This window comes from Chenopodium album, chromosome 25, assembly GCF_948465745.1.
Source record: "Chenopodium album chromosome 25, dcCheAlbu1.1, whole genome shotgun sequence".
Lineage (NCBI taxonomy): Eukaryota > Viridiplantae > Streptophyta > Magnoliopsida > Caryophyllales > Amaranthaceae > Chenopodium > Chenopodium album.
Window position 1 is genome coordinate 1,690,001 of NC_137858.1, and position 23,663 is coordinate 1,713,663.

Consider the following 23,663-nt stretch of genomic DNA (forward strand, 5'->3'; position numbering starts at 1 on the left):
GTCGGTATTTTTCAAAATTTTATGGTATTTTTTTACAAAAATTTACTGTATTCATTTTCTTTTACCCAAAATAGTAATTTAACCGCAATGCTCTCTTCAAGATAATTTACACTCAAACTATCTTCCGACCTTCATTTCTAGTTTTCTCTCGATCACAATTACAACTTCTCCAAACAATACGAAAAGCTTCGTTCTAAATTGAAAAATAATTCCTCTTTTTTCCCCAAATTTTGATCTTTACCATGAGCAAACCCTAATTTCGTACTCCCGAAATCTTCAAATTCAAATTCAATTACTTTTACAATTAATTACTCCTATCGCACTTTAATTTGAGCCCCTCAAATTTTCGCAGTTTCGAAACCCTAAAATCTTCTCGATTTTTTTTCTTCTCTTGATTTAATTACAATCTTCTTTCCTACTTTTTTTTAAGTACAGATCTGAAATCTTTGTAAGGCATTTTAGTTAATGATAGTGGGACTTTTTTTGGACGTCCACTATTCTTCTTCGAATTCGCAAAAATTCGGATTGTGTATATACATATAATCTTTAGGATTTCTGGGTTTTCATTTGTTTAGGTTTAGATTTCTGGGAAATTTTAGGGTTTAGATTTCGCGAATTTCGAAGATGAATGACAACATTAGAGGTCGTTATCCTCCTGGAATGGGCAGAGGTAGAGGCGGATTGGGCGTAGATGTAGGCGGCGGAGGTGGTGGTGGAAACCCTAATTTTCAACGTAGGAATTATGAACAGCAGCAACATTACGCGCAAAGAGGGATGATGCAGAATCATCACCAGCAACAACATCAGTTTCAGCGTCAGCAACAACAGCAGCAACATCAACAACATTTTCAGCATCATCAGCAGCAATTGCAGCAGATACAACAGCAACAGATTCAGCAGCAGAAGCAGATGCAACAGCAGCAGCAACAACAACAGCAATGGCTTAGGAGGGGTCAGGTACCGGGTACAACGGTGACCGGTGTCGATGAGGTTGAGAAAACAGTGCAGTCCGAAGCTATTGACACGAGGTATTGAGAATGTTTTGTTTCTTTTAATTTCTTTTTAATGGTTGTATTGATTGTTGCTTTATTTTTGGTGCTTGATGTTTGTATTGGGCAATAGTGACTAGAATTATCTTTTTAATCAAATATTATTATATATTCAGTATACATTATTTAAGAGAGGGAATAGATTTGAGGTGTATCTTTTGAAATTCTTGGAGAATATTTGGTTTTAGCTATGGTGTCAGGATGCTTACTTGTCTTATTTCCGGGGAAATTTAGTTAAAATAGAAAAGGGTTATTTGAAATTTTAGAAGAATTTGTATTAGTAGAAAAGCAAGATACTTTTTGTAAACAGAAAATGAGCAGAAAATCCTACAGAAAATAAGTGTTGGGACATTTTACTATTCAATCCATATACATTGATACCACTAGATTTTACCATGATATATACCATTCAATGGTGGAACTGTGGAAGTTTTGAAATTGAAACCCAGAAATATATGAAGGCTAGGGCTTGAAAGATTGGTGTTTGAAGATTGTAGATTGATAGTTGAAACCTGTGCCATTAAATGCTTGGGAATCAAATGGTAAGTCTTTTGCATACCCATGATATAGTCAAGCTTTCTCAATGTGACATTATAAATTAGGTGCTGATGTGATTAGTTGTTTAGGATATTGATACATCAGGTTAATTTGAATGCTACATATGCTGGGTTTGCCAAATCATAGTGAAGGGTTGCTTTATCAAGTTCCTCCCTTTCAAATCATCTAGTTTCTGCTATAGCACAAAACTTTGTGTTATTTCTTGCTTTACTCTGGTGTTTTTGCCTTTGTTATTTAACATTTATTGTTTTTGCCCATTTTATCTTGACATTTCAATGTGCTACAAGATAAAAGTATTTCTTGCCCTTCTTTCTTGGAACTTCATGCCATGTGCATTGGAGCTGGTGTTGCAGTACCTTATCCTTTTGGTGCCTAGCTTTCTGATTTTTGAGATCATAGAGAGGATTTAATATCTGTCTGTGGTTTTATGTGCTTTTCTGTTTGTCTTCTGACGTGCTTTGACATTAGATCTTATGCAGAGAGAGAACAATAAGATATGTATAGGCACAAACTGAAGCCAGTGGGTTAGTTGTATGAATCTCGAGACCTAAGTGAAGATATCATTTTATATTTTGCCCTTGAGTGCCTTGCTGTTTATCTGCTGAATTTTCTTTTGGCATAGATCTTATGCAGATTAGAACATTAGATATTGTGAAGGTATGATCTGTAAGCCAAAACTGAAGCCGTTAGGTTAGTTGTATGAAACATGAGACCTTGGTAAAGTTATAATTGATTTGGTTTCCTTTAAGTGCCTTTCTATATCTACTTAGTTTCTTTGACGTAGATCTTCTGTAGATTAAATCATCTAATGTAAAAGCTGATGAAAGTTAAGAATGTAATTTCTTCTTGCTTTCTAGTGCATATATGTGCTGTTTGCACATCTGTGCATGTCTCTCTTCTAATTTGTCATGCTGCCTGTGTATTGTTGGGCAGATTTCTATGTATCTTGTTGCAATATATACTGTATTTTTTTTTTTTTTTTTTTTTTTTTTTTTTTTTTTTTTTATATATATATATTTTACTGATTGATACTTATCGTACTGTTGTTTAGTACCCAAGATTGGAAGGCAAGGTTGAAGTTACCACCACCAGACACACGCTTTAGGACAGAGGTAATAATTTGGAATTTGTATGTGGGTTTTGTTGTTTATTGCTTACTGTTTGGACTGTTTTATTAGATACTGGTTATGACTTTTCATGGTTATTTTTATGCTATGTTATGCTGATGCTAAGGTAAAGAAAATTGCTGGTGGTAGTGCAAGGCTTAAAATCAGTGAGAATTATTAAATGGAGCTAACATGACTAACTTGTTAACTGCTGTACAACATCTTTGAAATGCATTGGAAATTTACTGTTTCAATTTATTTTTTCGTTATTTTGTTTTTGGAGTTCAGTTTTGCAGTAGGACTTTATTGTTCTTGAATATGGATGAGATTGCTCTGGAGTGAACAGAATAATAGTTTATCAATATTTTTTTATGATTAATGATGCTTGCTAGCTATGATTGACTGTTAGATTATGAAATTATTATTACTATGGAGAAAAATATTGGTAAGTTATTGTGTCAATAGATTGTGATTCATGGGCAGTAACTATATGTTATTATGTTCATTGTGTTTTTCGTGAGTTGGATCATGCTTATCAATATATTTGGAAATAAACTAGTTGCTAGGGCCATTAAACATTATCTTGGAGGCTCTGATTTTAGCGTGTGTCTACACAAATATGCAATTGCTAGTTTTACAATCATCTGCTGTTTCCCTCTGTATAGGATGTGACAGCTACTAAAGGGAATGAATTTGAGGACTATTTTCTTAAGCGCGAGTTATTGATGGGTATATATGAGAAGGGTTTTGAAAGGCCATCCCCTATCCAGGAAGAAAGTATTCCAATTGCGCTTACTGGGAGTGATATTCTTGCTAGAGCAAAGAATGGGACAGGAAAAACTGCTGCCTTTTGCATTCCTGCTTTGGAAAAAATTGATCAAGACAACAATGTTATTCAAGGTCCTCACTATGACTATTTCCCATTGCATACGCAGAATTTGCTGTCTTGTTATGCTTAAGTTTCTACATTTGATTTTTAAAAAAATTTAGTTGTATTGCGTTATCATTGGCTTTTTTGACTCTTGTATATTGTTGAGATTTAAAAGTTATTATTGCACTTGGCTAATACTAGTTAAGTTAAGTTGAAGATTATGGTTGCTCATAAGAGTCATAATTAACTCCGTCTTTCTAATCTTAAATTTAGAATTATTTTATTTTATTTATGTTATTATTAGAAGCAGCCAATTTATAGATTTGTAATTTTTTTGAAATCGGTTAATGGAATATTAGAATGGAAAGGTTTTTGTTGTATGAGGTCTGTAGGGAGGTGTTTTCAGTTAGTTCCATACTGTTGGAGTTGTGATTTGATCCAGATTGAGCAATAATGAATCTATATTTAACTCTTTGAAATATTATGATGACCAACTCCATATTGTAGTCTATTATTTGATAATCTCTTTCTTTTGGCAGTTGTCATACTGGTTCCTACGAGAGAGTTGGCTCTCCAGACATCGCAGGTTTGTAAAGAGCTTGGGAAGCATCTGAATATTCAAGTTATGGTTACCACTGGTGGAACCAGTTTGAAGGATGATATTATGAGATTATATCAGCCAGTCCATTTACTCGTGGGAACTCCTGGCCGAATATTAGATCTGGCAAAGAAAGGAATTTGTGTTTTGAAAGACTGTTCAATGCTTATAATGGATGAGGTAAGATAGTGTGCTTTGATTTTCGCGATAAAGCAATTCTGTTTCCTTAATCCTTATTCTTGATGCTTCCCTTTGAAATCTGTTAAAGGATGCATAGATAATCTGGTGGTGATTTAGGGAGGGTGTTTTATGTAGATCTGTCAGTATCTTATGATGGAACATGTGACTTTTTGAGGGGAGTTTCTTTGATCCTTGTTGCATAGTTGAGTAGTTTGATCTAGGAACTGTAAGCATTTTTTTCTGCAAATTTTGGAGTTTTGTTGATAACATCTTGATTTTTTCTTGAATTTTGTTTTACCTTTTCTGTACTGTTGTTTTATGGATGTTTGTCAATATCTTAAGATAGAACATGTGACATTTTGAGGGTAGTTTTTTTGATCCTTGTTGCATAGTTGAGTAGTTTGATTAAGGAACTGTAAGCATCTTACTCCGTGAGTTTTGGAGTTTATTAATAGCTGATTTTTCATGATTCTTCCTTTTAAGTTTACTGTACTACTGTTGAAGATATCTTATATTTGTTTCATACTATTGTTCTATAAGTTGGAATTGGAGTTTATCTTCTCATTTTTTGGATAACTTTTTTAACTTACTGTAAGATAAATTTCTGTGCACAAGTTAATTTTTCATGATGATTTCAGCCAGGAAGGAACTTTAGGAACCGTAATGGCATAATGCAGAACTAGTTGTGAAATTTGTCCCCACAAGTTCTCTAAGGGCTCTTTTTTGTTTTGTTTTGCAGGCTGATAAGCTTTTGTCTCCGGAATTTCAGCCGTCTATAGAGCAGCTTATCCAATTTATGCCTACGAATCGTCAGATCCTAATGTTTTCAGCTACATTTCCTGTCACTGTTAAAGATTTCAAAGATAGATACTTACATAAGCCTTATGTTATTAACTTGATGGATGAGCTTACCCTGAAGGGTATAACACAATTTTATGCTTTTGTTGAAGAAAGACAAAAAGTCCACTGCCTGAATACCCTTTTCTCCAAGGTTGTGATTGTAAGCTTTTAATTATAAATACTTAGCGTTTTTCAAATTGAACTCTTCTGATCTGTTGTTTTATCTTTTTGAATTGGTTTCAGCTTCAAATCAATCAGTCAATTATTTTTTGCAATTCTGTGAATCGTGTGGAGTTGCTAGCTAAAAAGATAACAGAACTTGGGTATTCTTGTTTTTACATTCATGCAAAGATGCTGCAAGATCACCGCAACAGAGTTTTCCACGATTTTCGTAACGGGGCATGCCGAAATCTTGTGTGCACTGGTATGTCTACCTTTTGCTTTGTTTGCCTTGACTCGAAAAGTTTTTGTAGAGACTGCTGATTAACATCACTTATTGACTTTTGAGTTATTTAGTATTAAGTTGAAGTTTTTTCTACGGTTAAATTAGCTAGCACATTTAGTTTCACTTCACCTTTATTTCCATTTCCTTTCTGTTCACTTTTTATTTGGGTGGTGAGGTATTCAAGGATAAGAATTGTTTTTGGCACATCAAACATATTGTAAGAGTACCTAGGTTAGTCCAGTAGTAAGCTCTTCGGTGGAAATTTAAATCTGGATGCATCTATAAGTGCTTGATCAATTAAATAGAATTGTTCTATTGATAAGTGTAACAAGGTACTGAAGTTTCCTGCTCTGCTTGTCATTTTTTATGACGAAATTTCATTCTGTATAGAAACATTTGGCGTAGTTGGGTTATAAATTTGCAGTGCTTATCTGCAGCTTCTTCCGAGTTTAAGCCCTAGTATTTTCCACCTTATTGGCCATTTTGTTAAATTGATTCAATTCATTGTATACTGTTTTGCATTTATTCTTCCAGTTGTATAATTGTATTGTGTTGCTTCCTTGATTTACTTTATCTGTGTTGGACTTTTCTATATCTGTGCATGATTTTTGGATTTGTCTTGCTGTTATACACACTTTAATCAGCTTGTTTCTATCGTCTTTTAATCGTTTTGTTGTTTGGAATGATATGCAGATTTATTTACTAGGGGTATAGACATTCAGGCCGTCAATGTTGTTATCAATTTCGACTTCCCAAAGAATGCTGAAACCTACCTCCATAGGGTATGTAGTAAGTAGATCTTGGGTGTTTTGCTCTTGTTATATTTCCTATTGACGTTGTTGTTTTGATCCATTTGTGTACAGGTTGGTCGATCTGGGAGGTTTGGCCATCTTGGTTTAGCAGTGAATTTAATCACTTATGAAGACCGTTTTAACTTGTATGTATCTTGTCCTTTGAGTTCATATTCTTCTACAAGCTTAGCATTTGATATACTTCTAATATCTTTGGTTATCTACAACAGATATAAGATTGAGCAGGAACTTGGAACTGAAATAAAGCAGATTCCTCCACAAATAGATCAGGCTATCTACTGTCGTTAAGAAGTTGAGTTTAACCGATGCTGTACTCTATGGGTGAATAGATGCTGGTCATGGTAAGTGTTTTTCCAATCCTGTATAAGTGCACCGTCCCTAGCCCCTAGGATCTCTTTGCATTTATTTGTTGGTTCCATTTTAATGATGTTTTGGTAGTTGTGTCTTGTCCCCTCTTGAAATAAATGCGACATTTCCTTAAGATTTGATCTTATGTTGAATATCTTTTTAAAGATGATGTGATGTGTTGATAAGGAAAAATACTGTTGTTTAGATGAAAGAAATTGCATCTACTTCAGGCTAGCATCTATGTTTAACTAGATTTTTGGCAAGGGATTGTTTCCTTCCGTATATCTTAGACCTGCTTTGCATTTCATTCTCAAATTTTGTTCTATATTTTGAGATCCTTGGACTGCTAAACTGCTTTGTGTTTATCCTCGTAATACAGCCTACAGACATGAAATTGAGTATTTAGTTTTGCTGATTACTAATGTTTAGTGTCTAAGACACTAGAATTTCGTAGTTGGATGAATACTTATGTGTTCTTTCGCAGGTATGTGGATCAAGATCGGATTTTCCCAGCTCAGCATCAGAATTGTGATTACTGTAGACTTTTGGTTGATGTCTTGTTGTTCTGTCGTCAAGTGTGTCTTGTGCAGATCTTCATGGAATGTTCCCTACTTCTAGATAGTATTGTGTAGGAAGGAGATATTTTCAGGAATAATTTATTAAGAGATTTAGTCAGAATGTTGCTCTGGGGTTAGATGCCTGCATTAACTGGCTGGAAGGATGTTCCATCCCTCCGTCTGACTTCCATCAACAACCTATTAGCTTGTTTCCTATCGTTTGTTGCATTTGCCGACTGAGGTAGTTGAATTTCTGGATGATGTTGTTTGTTGTGGCAAAAAAATAAAGCACTCCATGTTCTTCTGGAGTGGAGTTTTTCAGATTGTGTATAGTTTATTAGTATTACAACCATCTTTATTTCCGTATTTCGCTTCTACAAGCTCCTGGCCGGGGTGCTTTTTGAGCGCAAAAAGGAAGAGGAAAAACATGGATTGTTGAAGCTTAATTCACAGGGTATTCAAATTTGCCTGTTTGAAGGCAGCGAGAGGGGTAGTCATTGCCACTGGCAGGTTGACTGTTGTCCTTCGTTCAAGTTACATGAGAACAAAGGTAGGTCTTCTTGACAAAACATCCTGGTAAGACTGAAAAAGCTCCTTTGTAGCTCACTTAGTTACCTAAGACGGAAAAAAGAAAGACCTAGTTAAACTTTCTTTCAAGCATGAGCAATAACATGAGATCTTAATTGACTTCCGATTTTCAGATACGAAGTATTTCATCTATATGCTGTGTTTGCTACATGAATTGAAGAGCTAGCTAAACTTATATAGCTGAAAATAAGGTTTAATTATGAATCATTTTTCTTACCTTGTAGTTAATAACATGTATTGATATATGCGCGTACGTGCTCATATTCAGACTTGATTATGCAGTTATGCTCAAATAACATGCAATTTCATCGTTTATTTTTTTTTCCTATCTATTTATTTGTTACTAATACATCAAAAATCTTAAATTTTTTTGGAGGAGACCCCAAAATTGACCCATTATCACTCTCTCTCTCTCCCCTTGGGTTGACTACTTGAGAAAATAAGGTGATATTTTGCTTTGCCTGAATAAGCTTAAACAGTGAAGAGTCGTAAATGTGTTGCTTATAATTTACGCATTTTTAGCCTTAACCTTGGTCTACAAGCAATAGCCCAGGGTGACCAAAAAAATTAACAGTACGTACAGTTACATTTATGGGTACTTGTGTGTTCTCTGCCCTAAAATTGACTACATTTATTATGTTGTGATCATTGAATCATTGCTATCATCTTTTGATTCTTTGAGCATACATGTTCATAACTGACTCCTCAGAGACCAATCCATCTATACTACTATACTAGTGAAACAGATAATTACAAATTTTTACGAGCAGATTTAGAAAGCACTTGAAATCATGTGTTGATTGATGTTAATGAATGTAATAAAATGTTAGTGTTTATTTTCTAAATTGCTTATTATGAACCCTCAAGCAAACAGATAGCAATATAAACAATCATTAAGCTTAGCGACACGAATTATGCAGCTAATTCTTCTGTATTTTTTCTGTAAGTTTTCTTCAATAGGGTGGCATGTGTGATTTGTAGAGTACTTTCATCGTTATAGTTTTGCAATTTGGTCTTACAATTCTCTATTCTATAGTTCGTTCAACTCTTGTACAATTTTGCCAGTTTTAATCTTCACTCTATTCCAAACTTTTATCACTCCATTCCAATGATTCCACACCTATTCTAAACTCAACCAAGCAGTCCACATTTTTATGGGATATGACTTATGAGTAGTCAATTTCAGGGTTTTTATTAGATTAGCATTTCTCTACAGATAGCCAACCCTAAATGACATAGACTAACGACAAAGTTGTTTTGGTTATTTGGGCATTTTAATTTTCAATCGGACACATTTTCTACTTTTAGAATCTTACAAACAAATTTTTTTAAAAGATGTTCTATAGCTTATTGTGATACTTTTGGAGTATCATACAGAGCTAATGGTTAATTATATAATACTATGTGTGACTTAATCTAGAATTTGATCAACATAGGCACTGCAAAAAACTAAAGCCAACAATTTCAGCAATAATGTGTGCAACCATGTAACACCAATATAGTGTAAACAACTCATGCATCAATGCTTGAATCAACATTAACAATAGTATGGTAAGTAATGGGTGAACTTGGGTGTAGTGACCCAATGAAGGATTTCTTAGGCCTATACATGACCCAGGGACGCTAACTTGCTGATTGGAACTACATCTTGCACATCTTGACAACCAATATAACATAATTCCAAGTTAGCCATATTATTGAGCCAAACTCATTATAGCTCCTAAAATATACGAAAATGATCCGATTTTATGTATTATAGCCTTCAAATTTGGCCCGTAGAGAACATTTTTATCTTGATAAGGTTTGATATCGAGGTACTTCACGAGGTTCCATAAGGGCCTTGAATAACCTACTTAGTGTCAAAAGTATCTCATCCATGCCTTACCCTTTGTTATCACGTTTAAAATGTCTTGCCTTTAACCTTTCCTTGTGTTACTTGGCCTTGTTTTGTCTTGCGTTGCTTGGCCATACCTTGCCTTGGTCCTGAATTTGTGCTTTTAAGGATGAGGTGCATTTATGCCTTTTGCTCATGCCACGCGCCCCACCCTTTGCTTAGGCCATGGCGTACCATCACCACATCGCGTCCCTTGACTTGGGCAATAGCATCCGTCCCCCAGAACCATGACTTTAGCACATCATCGCCTTAGGTGTGCTTACCATGGCCTTGTTTACATTGGTGTTAGTGTGTTACACACTCCATTATTCAAAATGATCCGACCCTACTAGATCTGACCCAAACCCGACCAGTAACCAAATTAACACCTCTTGTAGTCTTATTACTACCGCTAGTCCACTACTACTATTTGACCAACAAAAACAGAGAAAAGCTATACACGACCGTACTACCCCTGCTACCAAAATTAAATGTGCATGTTTTGGCAACTCTATTACCTTTACCTCTGTCTTTTCCTATCTTCCCATACCTCCTTTTCTCATTTATTGCTTCCTTACTCTTTTTTCTCTCTCTCTTATTTAATGTCATTTTCCCCTCTTTTTTTTTTTTTTTTTTCTTTTCTAATTTTTGAATAAATAAAACCTCTGTTCTCTCTTTTCCATCTTTCTCTCTCCTCTCAAATTGCATTGATTTCTGATAACCCTTATTCTATTTTTTTCTTCTTTTTTTATTTCATCAAAAAATTCACTGTTCACAATTTGAATGATGTAATGTAATATTAATAAAGCAAGTAATATCATTTAATGCAAGAGTTTTTCTCTCTCTGTTTTTTTTTTCGTTGTTGCAGAAAACAGAGCACAGTTTTTTTTTCAGCTTGAAACTCGCTGATTGTACAATTCTGTTTCTCTCTCCTCTGATACACAAACAATTATTTCTTCATTTTCCCAAGATAGATATTGCCCAATTCCACTTTTTCTCATTTCTTGGTTTATATATACATTTAATTCACCTCTTTGGTAAAATTTATTATGCCTCTTCATTTCTTCTTTCTTTCTTCTGTCAAAGTTCAAAGCTTTTGAATGAAAATCTTCGAAATTAAATTCTGGGTTTTGCTAATTTGATGATTTGATTTCTGGGGTTTTGTTCATTTGATAATTTAGTTTTTGGGTTACATCAAAAACTCTGTTTTTTAACTCAAAAGTAAGGAAGAATTAAGAGAGAGAATATGGGAAGATCTCCATGTTGTGAAAAGCAAGGGTTGAAGAAAGGACCATGGACAAGTGAAGAAGATGAATTACTTGTTAAATATATCAAAAAACATGGTCATGGAAATTGGCGATCTCTTCCTAAAAATGCAGGTTTTATTTATCTTCCTCTGTTTTTCCCCTGTTTTTTATAATGGTTTTTGGAGGGTTTTAGCATCCGAGTTCTGAGTCAACTCGGGCGAGTCACCAATTTTTGAATGAATTATGCCGCCAAAAATAGAATATTGGTTTAACTAGATTTTTTTATGACGTAAGAATGATATATTTTGGATTATTATGATATTTAAAATCCATTATTTTCAATTTCTAAAAATATTTTTTTGGGTATTTTTTTGTTGGAAATAAATTTGAGCAAATTAGCAAAAAAATGTTCATGAGTGCACCTACTAGAGTGTGTAATAGAGCCATAGAGGCTTGAGTTCTACTCAGTGTTATGAATTAGAATGTATCTTTGGTAATGCACTTTATCATGATTTTTAAAAAAATTGACCTTAATTTGTCGGTAGTAGTTGATGTTATGAGGTTTATTACTTCGTACGAGTATTTGATTTGTTTTTGACAAGATTAAGATTTTATTTATTTATTTTTAAAATAGGGCATAGATTAAAGATTTGAAGATTTTTTTAATTAATTGCAATTTAGTGGTATTATTTAATTTTAGAATAACTTGAATTGCTTCACTTATCTTTGCTAGAGAATTGAATAGTGCTATATTAGAGAAGATAATGTCAAGTAACCCCTACTATTTAACAGTTAAATTCCCAAAAAGCCCTCTATTACTAATTGTAATCCTCAAAATACCCCCAAGAGTGGACTCTTTGAAGTTGAGTTAAGTTATGCCTATGCTTATTTTTGGTCACCAACTTAGCAATTTGTGTAGTTCAAATCATGGTCCACATTTTAAGTAGTCACAATTTAAATGTTAAGAAGAGAAATTGGCTAGACAAAGTGTTAGTTGAGTTGTACTGTATATTTTAAAAATTACCATATGGCTATATTTGAGGATTGCATGACATAATTGATCTTTTGATGACAACTTTTATTGCTGCTGAATTAACAGCAAAATGTTAAACAAGTTCTTGAGAATGATTGATATACTTTCAATATAATTGATGATAAACTTCCATTAGATTGTTACTTGTACAACCTGTCCATGATTACGCGGTTGTGGAGATGAGCTAAGGCTTTTTTGATCTAGTGCCATTCATTTTTTTGTACTTACATTTTAACATTGCCTTGAAAGAGACGATATATAGGTCAATCTCGAGATATGCATATTTCCATTGCATTTCGCGTTATAATCTGATCTGACTTCAGGTTTGATCCGATCTGTTGATGTTCTTGGTTGTCATAGTGTGTTTACAGTAGGAAAGGACGAAATGAACAACACATTGTTGAGTTGCTAGTTAACATAATAACATGTTTGAAGAGAAAATTTCATGTTTTTTGTCATAGTCTTGTCATATAAGATAGGTAAATGATTTATGACCTGGTCTATATGGAGCTTTAAAGTGATTAGCATTTCGACAATTTCCTTCTTTTCAGGTCTCCTTCGATGTGGAAAGAGTTGTCGGCTTCGTTGGACAAATTATCTTAGGCCAGACATAAAACGCGGTCCATTCACTCCTGAAGAAGAGAAGCTTGTTATACAGTTGCATGCCATTCTAGGCAACAGGTATTGTCTATAGCACATTGCTATGTGTTCTTGTATCTGTTATCCAGTATTGCACCCTTAAATCGAAAAACGAATGTAAGCAGTGCTCATGAGATGAAAATGTGTGTTTCAGGTGGGCCGCAATCGCTGCACAACTACCAGGAAGAACAGACAATGAGATCAAGAACTTATGGAACACTCACTTGAGAAAACGGTTAGTTAGTATGGGCCTCGATCCTCAAACCCATGAGCCAGCTGCTGCACCTGCTGGACCATCAACAAAACCCCCAGCATCCCCTTCTACGCATCACATGACCCAGTGGGAGAGTGCTAGGCTTGAAGCTGAGGCTCGGCTTTCAAATGAGTCTTTAGTGTGCCACCCACATCCTACTAGGTTCCTTGATTCTGACTACTTCCTCCGTCTTTGGAACTCTGAAGTTGGTGAATCATTTCGAAACATTGAAATTAAGGAAAAGATTGCTTGTCAAAGCCCAATCTCCCAAGCATCCACTTCTACCACAAAATGTGCCTCTACTTCAGGTCTGACAGTGGATAACCGTGATGAAGAGATCAAGTGTAAGAACTTTATCAAAACTGAAGTTCTTGATGTTAATACAAGATCAGATTCTTCGAGCTCCAATGAGGTAGAGGATTCATCTGAGTCTGCATTGCAGCTGCTGTTGGATTTTCCTGGATACAATGACATGAGCTTCTTGGAAGATCCTGTTGACAACTACTCTGATAACGCGTGTTTTTTTAAGTTTTACTGAGGATGTCTGGGGTTTTTTCGGTCACATTTAGCAGTATATCTCTTAGTTAACGGTTATAGTTCTAGCTTTAAGTTTACCTGTTCTCCTAATTTAGTCATGTAAATTGTTCTGTTTCTGCTGATAGGAATACAGGATGCCTTCCTGAGCTGCATAATCCGGTTTATGTTCCTAGATCTGTTTTCTGATGTCGTGCTGCATTTTGAAACTGTAGTCTGTAGACTCTTTAACTGGCTTGATTGGAATATATGTATATGGTTGAAGCGTCAATTTTATTGTCTTACTTTTTTATTGCAAATGTTAAGACTGAAAACAATGAACTTGAACTTCATCAACTGATATATAAGCCTAGATTTGGCGAAAACGAGACATACTTGATTATCTATTCTGAATTGAAGGCCAAAAACTCAACCATAAACTTATATCCAACCCGAATTTTCTATTGGCAAATAGAACAAAATCAATTACAGCTATTACCCTGACTCTCACACAACTTGTTTACGTGCAAAAACAATCTTAACTAACGCAATCTAGTGCACTGCTACACTTGGAAACTGCATTAACCTGAGGTAACTATCTCTGCTGTGAATGATCTAAAATGAGATACAACCAAGGATCTTCTTTGGGGTATATCCCATTGCTCGGTATTTTGCAGCCTTCTCCTGGATCATGAGGAGATCCTCGCCTTTTCTTGCTTGAACTATTGCCCTCTTCTCTTCTGTTTGTTTGTGGACTAGAGCTACCATGTTCTTCATCTTTTCTGCATACTCGGCCTTCTTCTTCTCAAGCTCTTCCTGCTCATAAAATTTAACATGATCAGTATAAACTGCTGCATACATTTGTATTATATGAATATCATGATTGAACAATTAAGGTACCTCGATATACTTCAGCTTAGCGTCAATGGATGCTTTCTTTCTGTTCTCCCATGCGTTGAGAGCAGAAATCTGCTTCTCGGCTCTGTTCAGTACAATAGGCAAAGAACATCAACATTCAGTTTTCGAAAACTCCTTTTAGCCACTATTATATGATCAAGTTTTGTGCAAAGTTTTCAGGTAATCAGATCATAGTAATGAACATTTACGACTTCAAAGAACATGTACAACATTGTAGGCTTTTAGAGTCAATAGACACAATTCAAAGGCACAAATGCACAATTCTAATGTTTTCAAGCCACATTAACTAATCAGCAAGCAAATTCTATAGTACAAAATATTCTTGATGATATAATCTAAAATCCAACTTTTGTTACATTTGATCTCAGACTTAAAGTAAGCATGCTAGAAGGTACGTCACGACATCATCCACAAATAGACAAGATTCGACCTTATGTCTTAGGCATAACCATCATACATACGTGTCATGTAACATGACATGACGATGAACAAAAAAACTTACTTGTTGACTGCTTTAGATTGCTCACTTTCTTCCCATGCCTTAATAAAAGACAACCTCTTTTCCTGCTCAACATGTGCTAATGCAATATCTGCAACAATCATAGTACAAAAATGTGTAAATACAACATTTATTCTAACTATATGAACTCTGACAAATATCATATTTAATGAAGCTTTGTTTTTTTTTAAAAAAAAAAAAATTATGTCATATTTTGTCCTCTTCAATTAAATAAATATGAGTGAACTGAAAATTTTGCGCCACTAAACTCACCTCTGTCAGATGACTGTCTACTTCTTTGAGATTCAGCCTCTTCAGCTTCTGTTAATTGCATCATATGTATTAGACATTCTATTCATAATTAGCATTTCAAGAAAATGTTTGTTTCATAAAGAAAAAACATACCCCTCAACTATTTAACTTAGTTAAAAATGCTCACGCGCTCATAGCATAATAGCATCTTATGTTATGAGCACGTGTGCTAGAAAATGTGAGAGGGTGTAAAATTACATTCAGGTGTATAATGGACATAAAAAGAAAGAAAGAGCGCAGTACTTTCAACTACAGGAACGATAGTCTCAGGAGTTGCCGGGGCCGAGGGAGGAGTAGAAGCCTTTGATTTCTCCTTGGTGATGCCGGATGATGATGATGAAGATGGTGTAGCTACAGCCGTTAATTTGCTCTCCACAATTTTCTTAATCTCTTTTTCTGCCATTTTGTATTCTTGTTGCTATATTTTCTTTTTTGTTCTAAACCAAGCTAAATTGAGGTCTATATATGATTAATCTTTCTTCTAATGCCTGCTCTTTTTTGGTATGAAAATGTAGTATTAACTATTTTTAAATCTTAATCAAAATTCAAAATGACAAAGATTAAGGAGACATTATCTCATATTTATAAGAAAATGTATGCTTTCATACTTATATTAGTGGGCTACCATGTTACCAACTTATAAACCTTTTTTATATTTTTTCTTAGTAAGTGAATTATTCAAATAATTTGTAAATGATTAATGTTTAGGTGCGTAAAAAACGTCTTAATTAATGTTATTGCAAACTTTATAATGTTTAATAAATTGAACTACAACACCACGATATAGCATAGTGCTCAAGCTCAACTCTCATTCATATTAAATTTGTTTTTCCAGTGTTACTCTAATAATAATAAAAAAAAATTAATCAATTAATACTGGTATTAGAACAACATTGGATAACTGAAACATGTAATAAGTAATCCAATGAGGAAAGACTGAATTACAAATACTTGTATAATTGCCAGCTAAAATTGAAAGGACAGCTTTGAAACAAAGGATTTAGACGTGCGTGTTCAAAGTACATGAAAGCCACCGCCTCATTACTAAGTTGCTCTCACAACTAACTCCTAATTACTTTCATTGTTTTTTATTTTTGTCTTCTTATAATTTATCATTGAACTTTACATAACCAAATTTCCCAACATTTAGACCCAAATTTAGTTCAAATTATCTTAATTCTCCAAGTGTGATTTGAGCTTATTTTTTCTAATCTAATTTGATGTAAACTTTTTTCGAAATGTGATTTAAAGTTTTCGAATTGATTAATACAACTATTTTTAAAGTATTATTAATATGATACTTTTTTAAAAAAAAATTGATCTAATCTTAAATAGACAATAAGGTATTAAAATAAGATGGACTAAACATAATCTTAAGTACTAGACGTTAGCTTTAGATGTTGGTTCATTTGACCCAAAACTTGATTTCTTAACCGATTCGGTTAGTATTGGGAGCTGTTTTTACATTTGGCTCCAATTGTTTTTACATTTGAAAGGATGTCACATTTTTTCTCATTAGTTTGTTTCCTTTCATTGGTAAAAAAAAAAAAAATAAAAAAATAAACAAAACAAACCAAGGAACAAGTACTACTATTACATTTGTGTTTAAAAAAAAAAACCCACAAGTTGAGTTCACTTTTCATCTTCCTTCTTGTAGCTTGAAATCCAAAATGAAAACATTAACTCCAAAAATGGCATCAGATGCATCAGATTGAAGAAAATTGCCAGTAAACATCAACCATGGCAATGACTGACTTAGCTCACTCATCCACATTCTCTCACACTTCCTCATCAAATACGATCGTACATATACTAGTTACTTTGACAATGTAACAACAGATTTCTGGCTACTATTTCCAGCAGAATTCTCAGCTCTCCCTACTACTTGAAGTGGTCATGTTAACGAAGCAGTGATTAGATATATCTTGTCTAGTTTTATCGAGTACAATGGTCAGTAGCTGCTGCTCCTGCGTAAAGTTTATTGGCATGGGATACAAAATCACTTCACTAGAATAACAACTAAACAAGTGTTACATACTTCAACAAAAATAGCATGTTCCTGTCAAGTTTTGCTTTTTATACAATTCTACGGCCAGAGTAACAAGTCTCTGGATTTCAAGGCTAATAGACCAAACTAGACAAAGAAATTAGAGTACAATGGAATATAGGCTTGTATGGAGTGTCTGATTAAATTTGAATAGAAAATCATGTGATTAGTAATTTAGTATATGGAAAAATCTTGAATGTAATTTAACCAGGAAACAAACTGAACAGCTTATCACTATAATCAATCCAACTTAATAACCAATTTTCCTTGCATAATCCTTATATAAACATATATAGACAAGTGTATTATACAGTCTACTTCGTACTTGATACACCCAAGGCTATTAATTGCTCATTTGGAGCTAAGAATGAGTGCATAGATCGCTTTGTTGTAACTAATTCTAGGAACATCAGGGTGTGGTAGAAATTCATATGGAAACCACCATTAAAACCTTTTTAACCATACCTAAACTAAGCCCCTTAAATTCCTTAACGAGCATCACAAGTGCAACCGTGCAATTCTTATGGTTTATTGCTATGATTAACTAACAATTGCATCCCTGGAGATAGCAAATCTCAGCCATTTGGAAAGTTTATTCACCTTTAGCATCCTTTATCAGACCAGCATGATATATAAAGCATCCCTTCTGATGAAAAGAAGGTTGAGTGTGCTCAAAACATGGAAGCATGAAAGAACATAGAAGATGAAATATAAATTTGAGAAAGGTTTTGGTACAGCCTAATTTGAGAATCATCAAATATGTCCTCAAAGGCCTAAAGCTTCAAACTAGTGTAAGATGTTAGTAGCCTAATTACTTGCCGAGTAAATCAAAAGCTCACAACTACTAGCCAATGAAATAGACGGGCCAAGCAGGGAAGCGCAGAAGCCTTAGGCAGATGACCCAAAAGCATAAGCTATACAAAAACTTTGCTAACTAAACTCGAGCAACATCAATCCTAAGGTTAATTCACCGAGTTTTATCACTGTTCAAGAGTCTAAACAAGCTATCAATCTAAGTTATCAAGTGGACAATCGAGCTCAAATTCTGCAGGTTGGAACAAACAAGCCTACATAAGATTCATTACAGCAGTAATCATCAAGAACATTGACATGAACAATTAATAAATAGACAATACATATGGTCAGCACCCAATTTCATACATTCTTTATTCTCCAATTCAATGTACTAATATCAAGTCTCATGTGAGCAATCCTGCATCACACTTCATTATCCAGTCTCTAATAATGCAGTAATCAGTATACAGCTCCAAAAATTAAACATATGCCGCAGTTAAAAATGATCCTAAATATTGAACAGAAATTAAAACAAAGTACTCTTTTAACTAACATGACATAATAAGAGAAAGAGGAAATACCTAGAAGCAAGCACATTGCTTCTTTCATCCCATAAAACTCTCTTCTTGCTTATTCCTACTAACAAAAGCCTCAACACAACCCAAAATCGACCCGATCACGAATTCATTTCTGCGAATCAGTCCCGAAGAGCTTCATCCTCGAAAGCGGAGACCTCAAGTACCCTTCAACTTCATACTTCTTAGGTGAAAGTTCTCTATACTTAGCAAACTGTTCTCGAGCCTCGGTGTTTCGATCAAGCAAGCTATAAATCATCCCTTTACAGAAATAAGGCCTAAAATCTTTAGAATCCTCCTTAATCAATTCATCATAACTTTTCAATGCTTCATCCACATTCTTCTGCAAGAATTGAATTTGAGCAATGATCAACCTCACATCCCTAGCTTCCTTAGCCTTACTCTCATCCATAGCAATGCTCAATGCCTTCTCTAATCTAGCAATCACGGTATCCCTTTCGCCGCAACGGTCCATAAGCAAAGCATTCTCAAACAATGCCTCAAATGAGAGAGGATTCAATGTCAAAATATCTTCAAATTCATCTCTAGCTTCCTGGGTTTTCCCCATTTCACTCAATAACCTTGCTCTTAGAAATTTCCACTCCGTTTCATAAGGTTGAGCTTCAACCAATTTACCCAGAATCTTCAATGCTTCTTCATCTTCCCCAATTTCAAGTTTCTTCTGCAACAAACTCCACAAATTATCCACAAACTCAGAATTTGTTGCCAATAAATGAGATAATGGTGAATTTTCATCAACCCCACTTCCAATTTCACTCAAATTAACAACTTTCTCTTCCTCAATTGTCGATTCTTCAACAATTGGCGTCGGTGGTTCCGCCTTTGCCGGCATTTCCTTCAATTTGGAAGCCATTAAAGTGGCTGCCACCGTCAAAACCACCGTCTTAGCAGCGGTTGAAAGAGTTCGGGCAAATGGGGTTTCTTTGTGGGAGCCATTTGAGGGATTAAGGCTATGATTAGAGGAAAAATTAGCAGTAATTGAGAGTTTGGAAGAGGGTTTTTGTGGGGTTTTTGAGGAGAGAGAAAATGGGGTTGTTGGAAGAAGAAGATTGCGATTTGATTTGGGAAAAGGAAGGAAAGAAGAGGATACAGCTAAGGCAGAATCCATTAGAGAAGTGTTGAAGTATGAGAGAGAAAGAGAAAGGTAGGTGAAGCAGCTTTTGAAGGAGTTGGAAATGGAGGAGATTTTAGGTGAGATGGGGTGAATTTTGCTGTTTTTGGGTAGGTGAGAGTGAGACTCTTGAAAAGGGGGGTTCAAAAATTTGACCTAAAAAATTGAAGCAACTTTAAGAGAGAAAGGTTAATTGTTTGTCCAATGTTTACGTGAGACTTGAGAGGTCAAAACCGGACTGGTTCGGAAAAAGTCGGGTTGTGTTTAGTCTATCAGTCTATGTGATTTCTCGGTTTGGTTTCAGTCTGGATTTGGACTGGTGCACACTTGTAGTTGGAGAGTAAAATGAGTAGTCAAATAGTCAATGCCTAGGGACTATGTGCGTGAATCTTCATATTGGGGGAAGATTTGGTGCATTTTGGAACTCTAATTGTGCTATTATTAACCAAGCAGAAGAGAAAATTGTATAATCACAAGAACAGGGCCTACGTGGTACATTGCTCTTTGCTCATTTGCTCCTAGTGTAATAGTGGATGCAAAATTTCCAAGTAGTCTACTAGTCAGTGTTGATTAAAAAGGAAAAAAAAAAAAAAAAAAAAGGTTTGCAACAGGGATATTGTAGGCAGGACAGCAGCAGGGCAAAGAAATCAAATCAACCCTGGTTCCTCGACAAAACGTATTGGATGATTTTTTGAGTTGTTGCTTAGCCAAAATCTACTAATAAATCAAGCCATTTCAGAGTTTTATGCCCAATGATTTAGGATACTTCAAACCAGAGAAAAAAGTATGAAAAATCTGGTTGTGCTCATTTTAGACCACAGGCCACAGCTTATACAGTGATCCTGAAACGATTGCTTCAACACTACATACTCATGCAGAAACTAAGAATTCATTCAGTTTCAAAGTTGCATTCTACATAGTTTTATTTTTGTTGGTGCAACTTTGCATTCTACATAGTACAGTACGCTAACCCATTCTAGCTCCTTCAAAAATGAGAAAGAAAAAAAAAAAAGGAAACGTACACAGGAGATTAAAAAAAAAAAAAAAGAGAGAGAGAGAGAGTGGAACAGAAACATCAGCCAGTGATCATGGTTCCAGCCCCTTCATCGGTCAAAATTTCCAACAGCAGAGAATGTTGAACCCTACCATCGATTATACTTGCTGTTCTAACTCCTTGAGCCAGTGACCTAATACAACAGTTGACTTTTGGGATCATCCCACCAGCAACCTTCCCATCTGAAACCATCTTCCTTACCCCGGCGATGTCAATCTCCTTCACTAAACTACCCGGATCATCTTTATCTTCCAAAATACCCGCAACATCAGTTAACAATATAAGCTTTTCAGCACCTAATGCAGCTGCCAGTTCCCCTGCCACAGTGTCTGCATTGATGTTATAGGACTGCCCTTTCTCATCGGCTGCAACGGACGCAATGACAGGGATGTAATTATTCTCCACTAATGGCCGCAGGACAGTAGGATCCACAAGAGCAACCTCACCCACAAAGCCGAGTTCAGCAGCTTTGGGGGATGGGCGTGCCATGAGGAGACGTCCATCTAAACCGGACAATCCAACAGCAGTGGCCCCAGCCTTATTTATGAGAGAGACTAACTGTTTATTGACCTTGCCCACAAGAACCATTGTGACTATTTCCATAGTGGATGCATCAGTGACTCGAAGACCATTGAGGAAGTTCGGTTTGAGGCCAATGCGGTCAAGCCATTGGTTGATTTCAGGACCACCTCCATGTACAAAAATAGGGCGAATGCCCACACATGAGAGAAGTACAAGGTCATTAATTACTGATGCTTGAAGAGATTCTGATTTCATGGCTGCCCCGCCATACTTGACAACAATGGTTTTACCTCGGAATTTTTGTAGGTATGGGAGTGACTCTGCTAGGATATCAACTCGGGTCTGAGCAGGAGTACATTCAGTTAATGATTTATCAAGGTCCAGCGAAAGTGACGATCTAATACATGGTAAGGAACGGTGCATAGAATTTTTGTTTGCTGGAGAAACACTAGTGAAGGGTAAACGGAGCTTGAGGCAGTAATTTGGACATTTTAAGGACTTCTCTGAGAAGGAAAGAGGAGGGATAGAGGGAGATTTTGCAGCAAACATATTGCTATCCAAATACTGCTTTAGACTTATAGGTTATGAATAAACCTGCCAATTTAAACAAAGTAAGGTGCATGTGAGAATACTTCATCAAGAAATATTACTTGGACAATACAAGAATTCAAGATATGTCCACTACATTGTTGGTTGAACTCAAATATCAGCTGTAGGAGTCTCCATAGTACACATGTAAAACTGCTTTCTGCTCATAAGAAAAGCATAGCTTATTGCTGCCTCACCTCAATAAAGAAAACATTCATTGTATATATAGCACCAAGCTCACAATAATAGGAAGACATTTGGGGATACATGTTACCACTAGAGTCTCTTACATGCCAAGAATATAAAATTAGAGTTAGCTCGCTTATACACCCCTTCATACCATTTATTAGGTTCTTGGTATTGATTTGTGACTCCTCGGTGTCCAAAATTCTTAAGGAAAGAATAAGTATTCTCCAATCAACAAAACCCCTTCACCATAGTCTATATCCCTAGATAAGGTAGATTGTATAGGCCAAATCTTACCCCATTAAGCTATTCTCTCCTCCAGAAAATTTGAGCAACAATTCTAAATATGGCCTTTTAAAATCAATTTAAAAAGGAGTGACAAATTCTTAAATGATTTGTCCCCCTCCCTCCCAAACTAATTTGCAATTTTGCATACAACCAACTATTTTCAGCTAATTAGACCTCCCCTAATTTCATAAATAAGAGGCGAGGAAACTAATGGCGAAGGTGTGAATCTAGGACAGAAGGTCAGTGCATTATGTTATGTAACGTATGTTATATGGAGTCCGATTGTTATATGATTTTTCATTAGCCGAATCCATACTTTGGCTTGGCCTAAGAATTGGGCTTCTTACCAAGAATACAATGATTAAAATTCGTAACCCCTCATCTTACATGCCAAACACATAGCACTAAAGAGTATTCCATCCTTCCAGACAACACCTGTTGTTTACAAAGGTTCTCGGCATGGATAAGTTATTGTACATTTGCCAAGGTTCATGCCATGGATAAGTTGCTCTACACCTATGATCACCCGAAACGGCTCGAGGTAACTCAACTGCTAATTCAGATACAGGTACCCAAGTAACCCAACAATAGGTACTCACATTTCCAGTTTTCCGATTCTAATTTGTAAACAACTTACTACCCAAATATGTGAAAAATTAATAATCAATCCACTGCTCAAAAATGTGAAAATTTGTAATCAATTTGCTGCCCAAAAATGTGAAAATGTATAATCAATTTACTGCCCAAACATCTGAATAGTGATTAAAACAGTTTTATGATGTAGAATTAATCAAATAAACAAAAAGTTTTCAAATTTATAATAGAATTGCAAGAAATGAAGATGCAATTACAATTTCCATCGGTATTAAGAAAAATTAAACACTTGATTACTTATACATCGTTAAAAAAAATGCAATTTTAAATGTTAAGCAACAAATAATCCAATTAAAATTACAAAATCAATTACACAAAGATGAAATTGATTATACCTGGAACGGATGGGCGACGGTGGCTGGTGGGGCGGAGGTGCGGCGGCGGATCTAGAGTGGAGTGGCAGAGTTGAGTGAGTGAGGAGAGAGAAAGTGGGCAGGTCGAAATTTTGCAAAACCCCATCTTTTATTTTCCTTAAATCCCAGGTTGATAATTTTTGAAAAAACAAAATGGTTATTGGGTACCCATTTGGCCATTTACTCCAAAAATCAAACCTGTACCCAACCCGTTTACACACCCTTTCCCG

At 35.3% G+C, this 23,663-nt stretch overlaps 3 protein-coding genes and 2 pseudogenes across 5 annotated transcripts; 2 read left to right on the forward strand and 3 right to left on the reverse strand.

The window, feature by feature from the left end:
- The first annotated feature begins 128 nt into the window (after positions 1-128).
- On the forward strand, positions 129-7,685 carry LOC145613209 (DEAD-box ATP-dependent RNA helicase 8-like). Its single transcript, XM_081668271.1, has 10 exons — positions 129-1,028; positions 2,659-2,719; positions 3,379-3,613; positions 4,124-4,362; positions 5,102-5,353; positions 5,446-5,626; positions 6,341-6,429; positions 6,511-6,584; positions 6,669-6,800; positions 7,292-7,685. Exons 1-9 carry the CDS (start codon positions 625-627, stop codon positions 6,745-6,747), a joined length of 1,614 nt encoding a protein of 537 aa, XP_081524397.1. The 5' UTR covers positions 129-624; the 3' UTR covers positions 6,748-6,800; positions 7,292-7,685.
- Positions 7,686-10,971: 3,286 nt separating this feature from the next.
- On the forward strand, positions 10,972-13,791 carry LOC145614667 (transcription factor MYB17-like). The gene is made up of 3 exons (XM_081669736.1): positions 10,972-11,204; positions 12,657-12,786; positions 12,899-13,791. Exons 1-3 carry the CDS (start codon positions 11,072-11,074, stop codon positions 13,533-13,535), a joined length of 900 nt encoding a protein of 299 aa, XP_081525862.1. The 5' UTR covers positions 10,972-11,071; the 3' UTR covers positions 13,536-13,791.
- Positions 13,792-13,963: 172 nt separating this feature from the next.
- LOC145615345 (remorin-like) lies at positions 13,964-15,642 on the reverse strand. Its single transcript, XM_081670414.1, has 5 exons — positions 15,483-15,642; positions 15,201-15,248; positions 14,931-15,018; positions 14,411-14,492; positions 13,964-14,326 (listed from the first exon to the last, which is right to left on the reverse strand). The coding sequence occupies exons 1-5, from the start codon at positions 15,640-15,642 to the stop codon at positions 14,126-14,128; spliced, it is 579 nt and encodes a 192-aa protein (XP_081526540.1). The 3' UTR covers positions 13,964-14,125.
- Positions 15,643-16,725: 1,083 nt separating this feature from the next.
- On the reverse strand, positions 16,726-19,898 carry LOC145614712 (protein SLOW GREEN 1, chloroplastic pseudogene; annotated as a pseudogene). The gene is made up of 2 exons (XR_014107138.1): positions 18,663-19,898; positions 16,726-17,206 (listed from the first exon to the last, which is right to left on the reverse strand). The product of XR_014107138.1 is annotated as a protein SLOW GREEN 1, chloroplastic pseudogene (transcript).
- Positions 19,899-20,599: 701 nt separating this feature from the next.
- Positions 20,600-23,551, reverse strand: LOC145614675 (uncharacterized; annotated as a pseudogene). The gene is made up of 2 exons (XR_014107136.1): positions 23,416-23,551; positions 20,600-21,958 (listed from the first exon to the last, which is right to left on the reverse strand). The product of XR_014107136.1 is annotated as an uncharacterized LOC145614675 (transcript).
- Between the last annotated feature and the right edge of the window lie 112 nt (positions 23,552-23,663).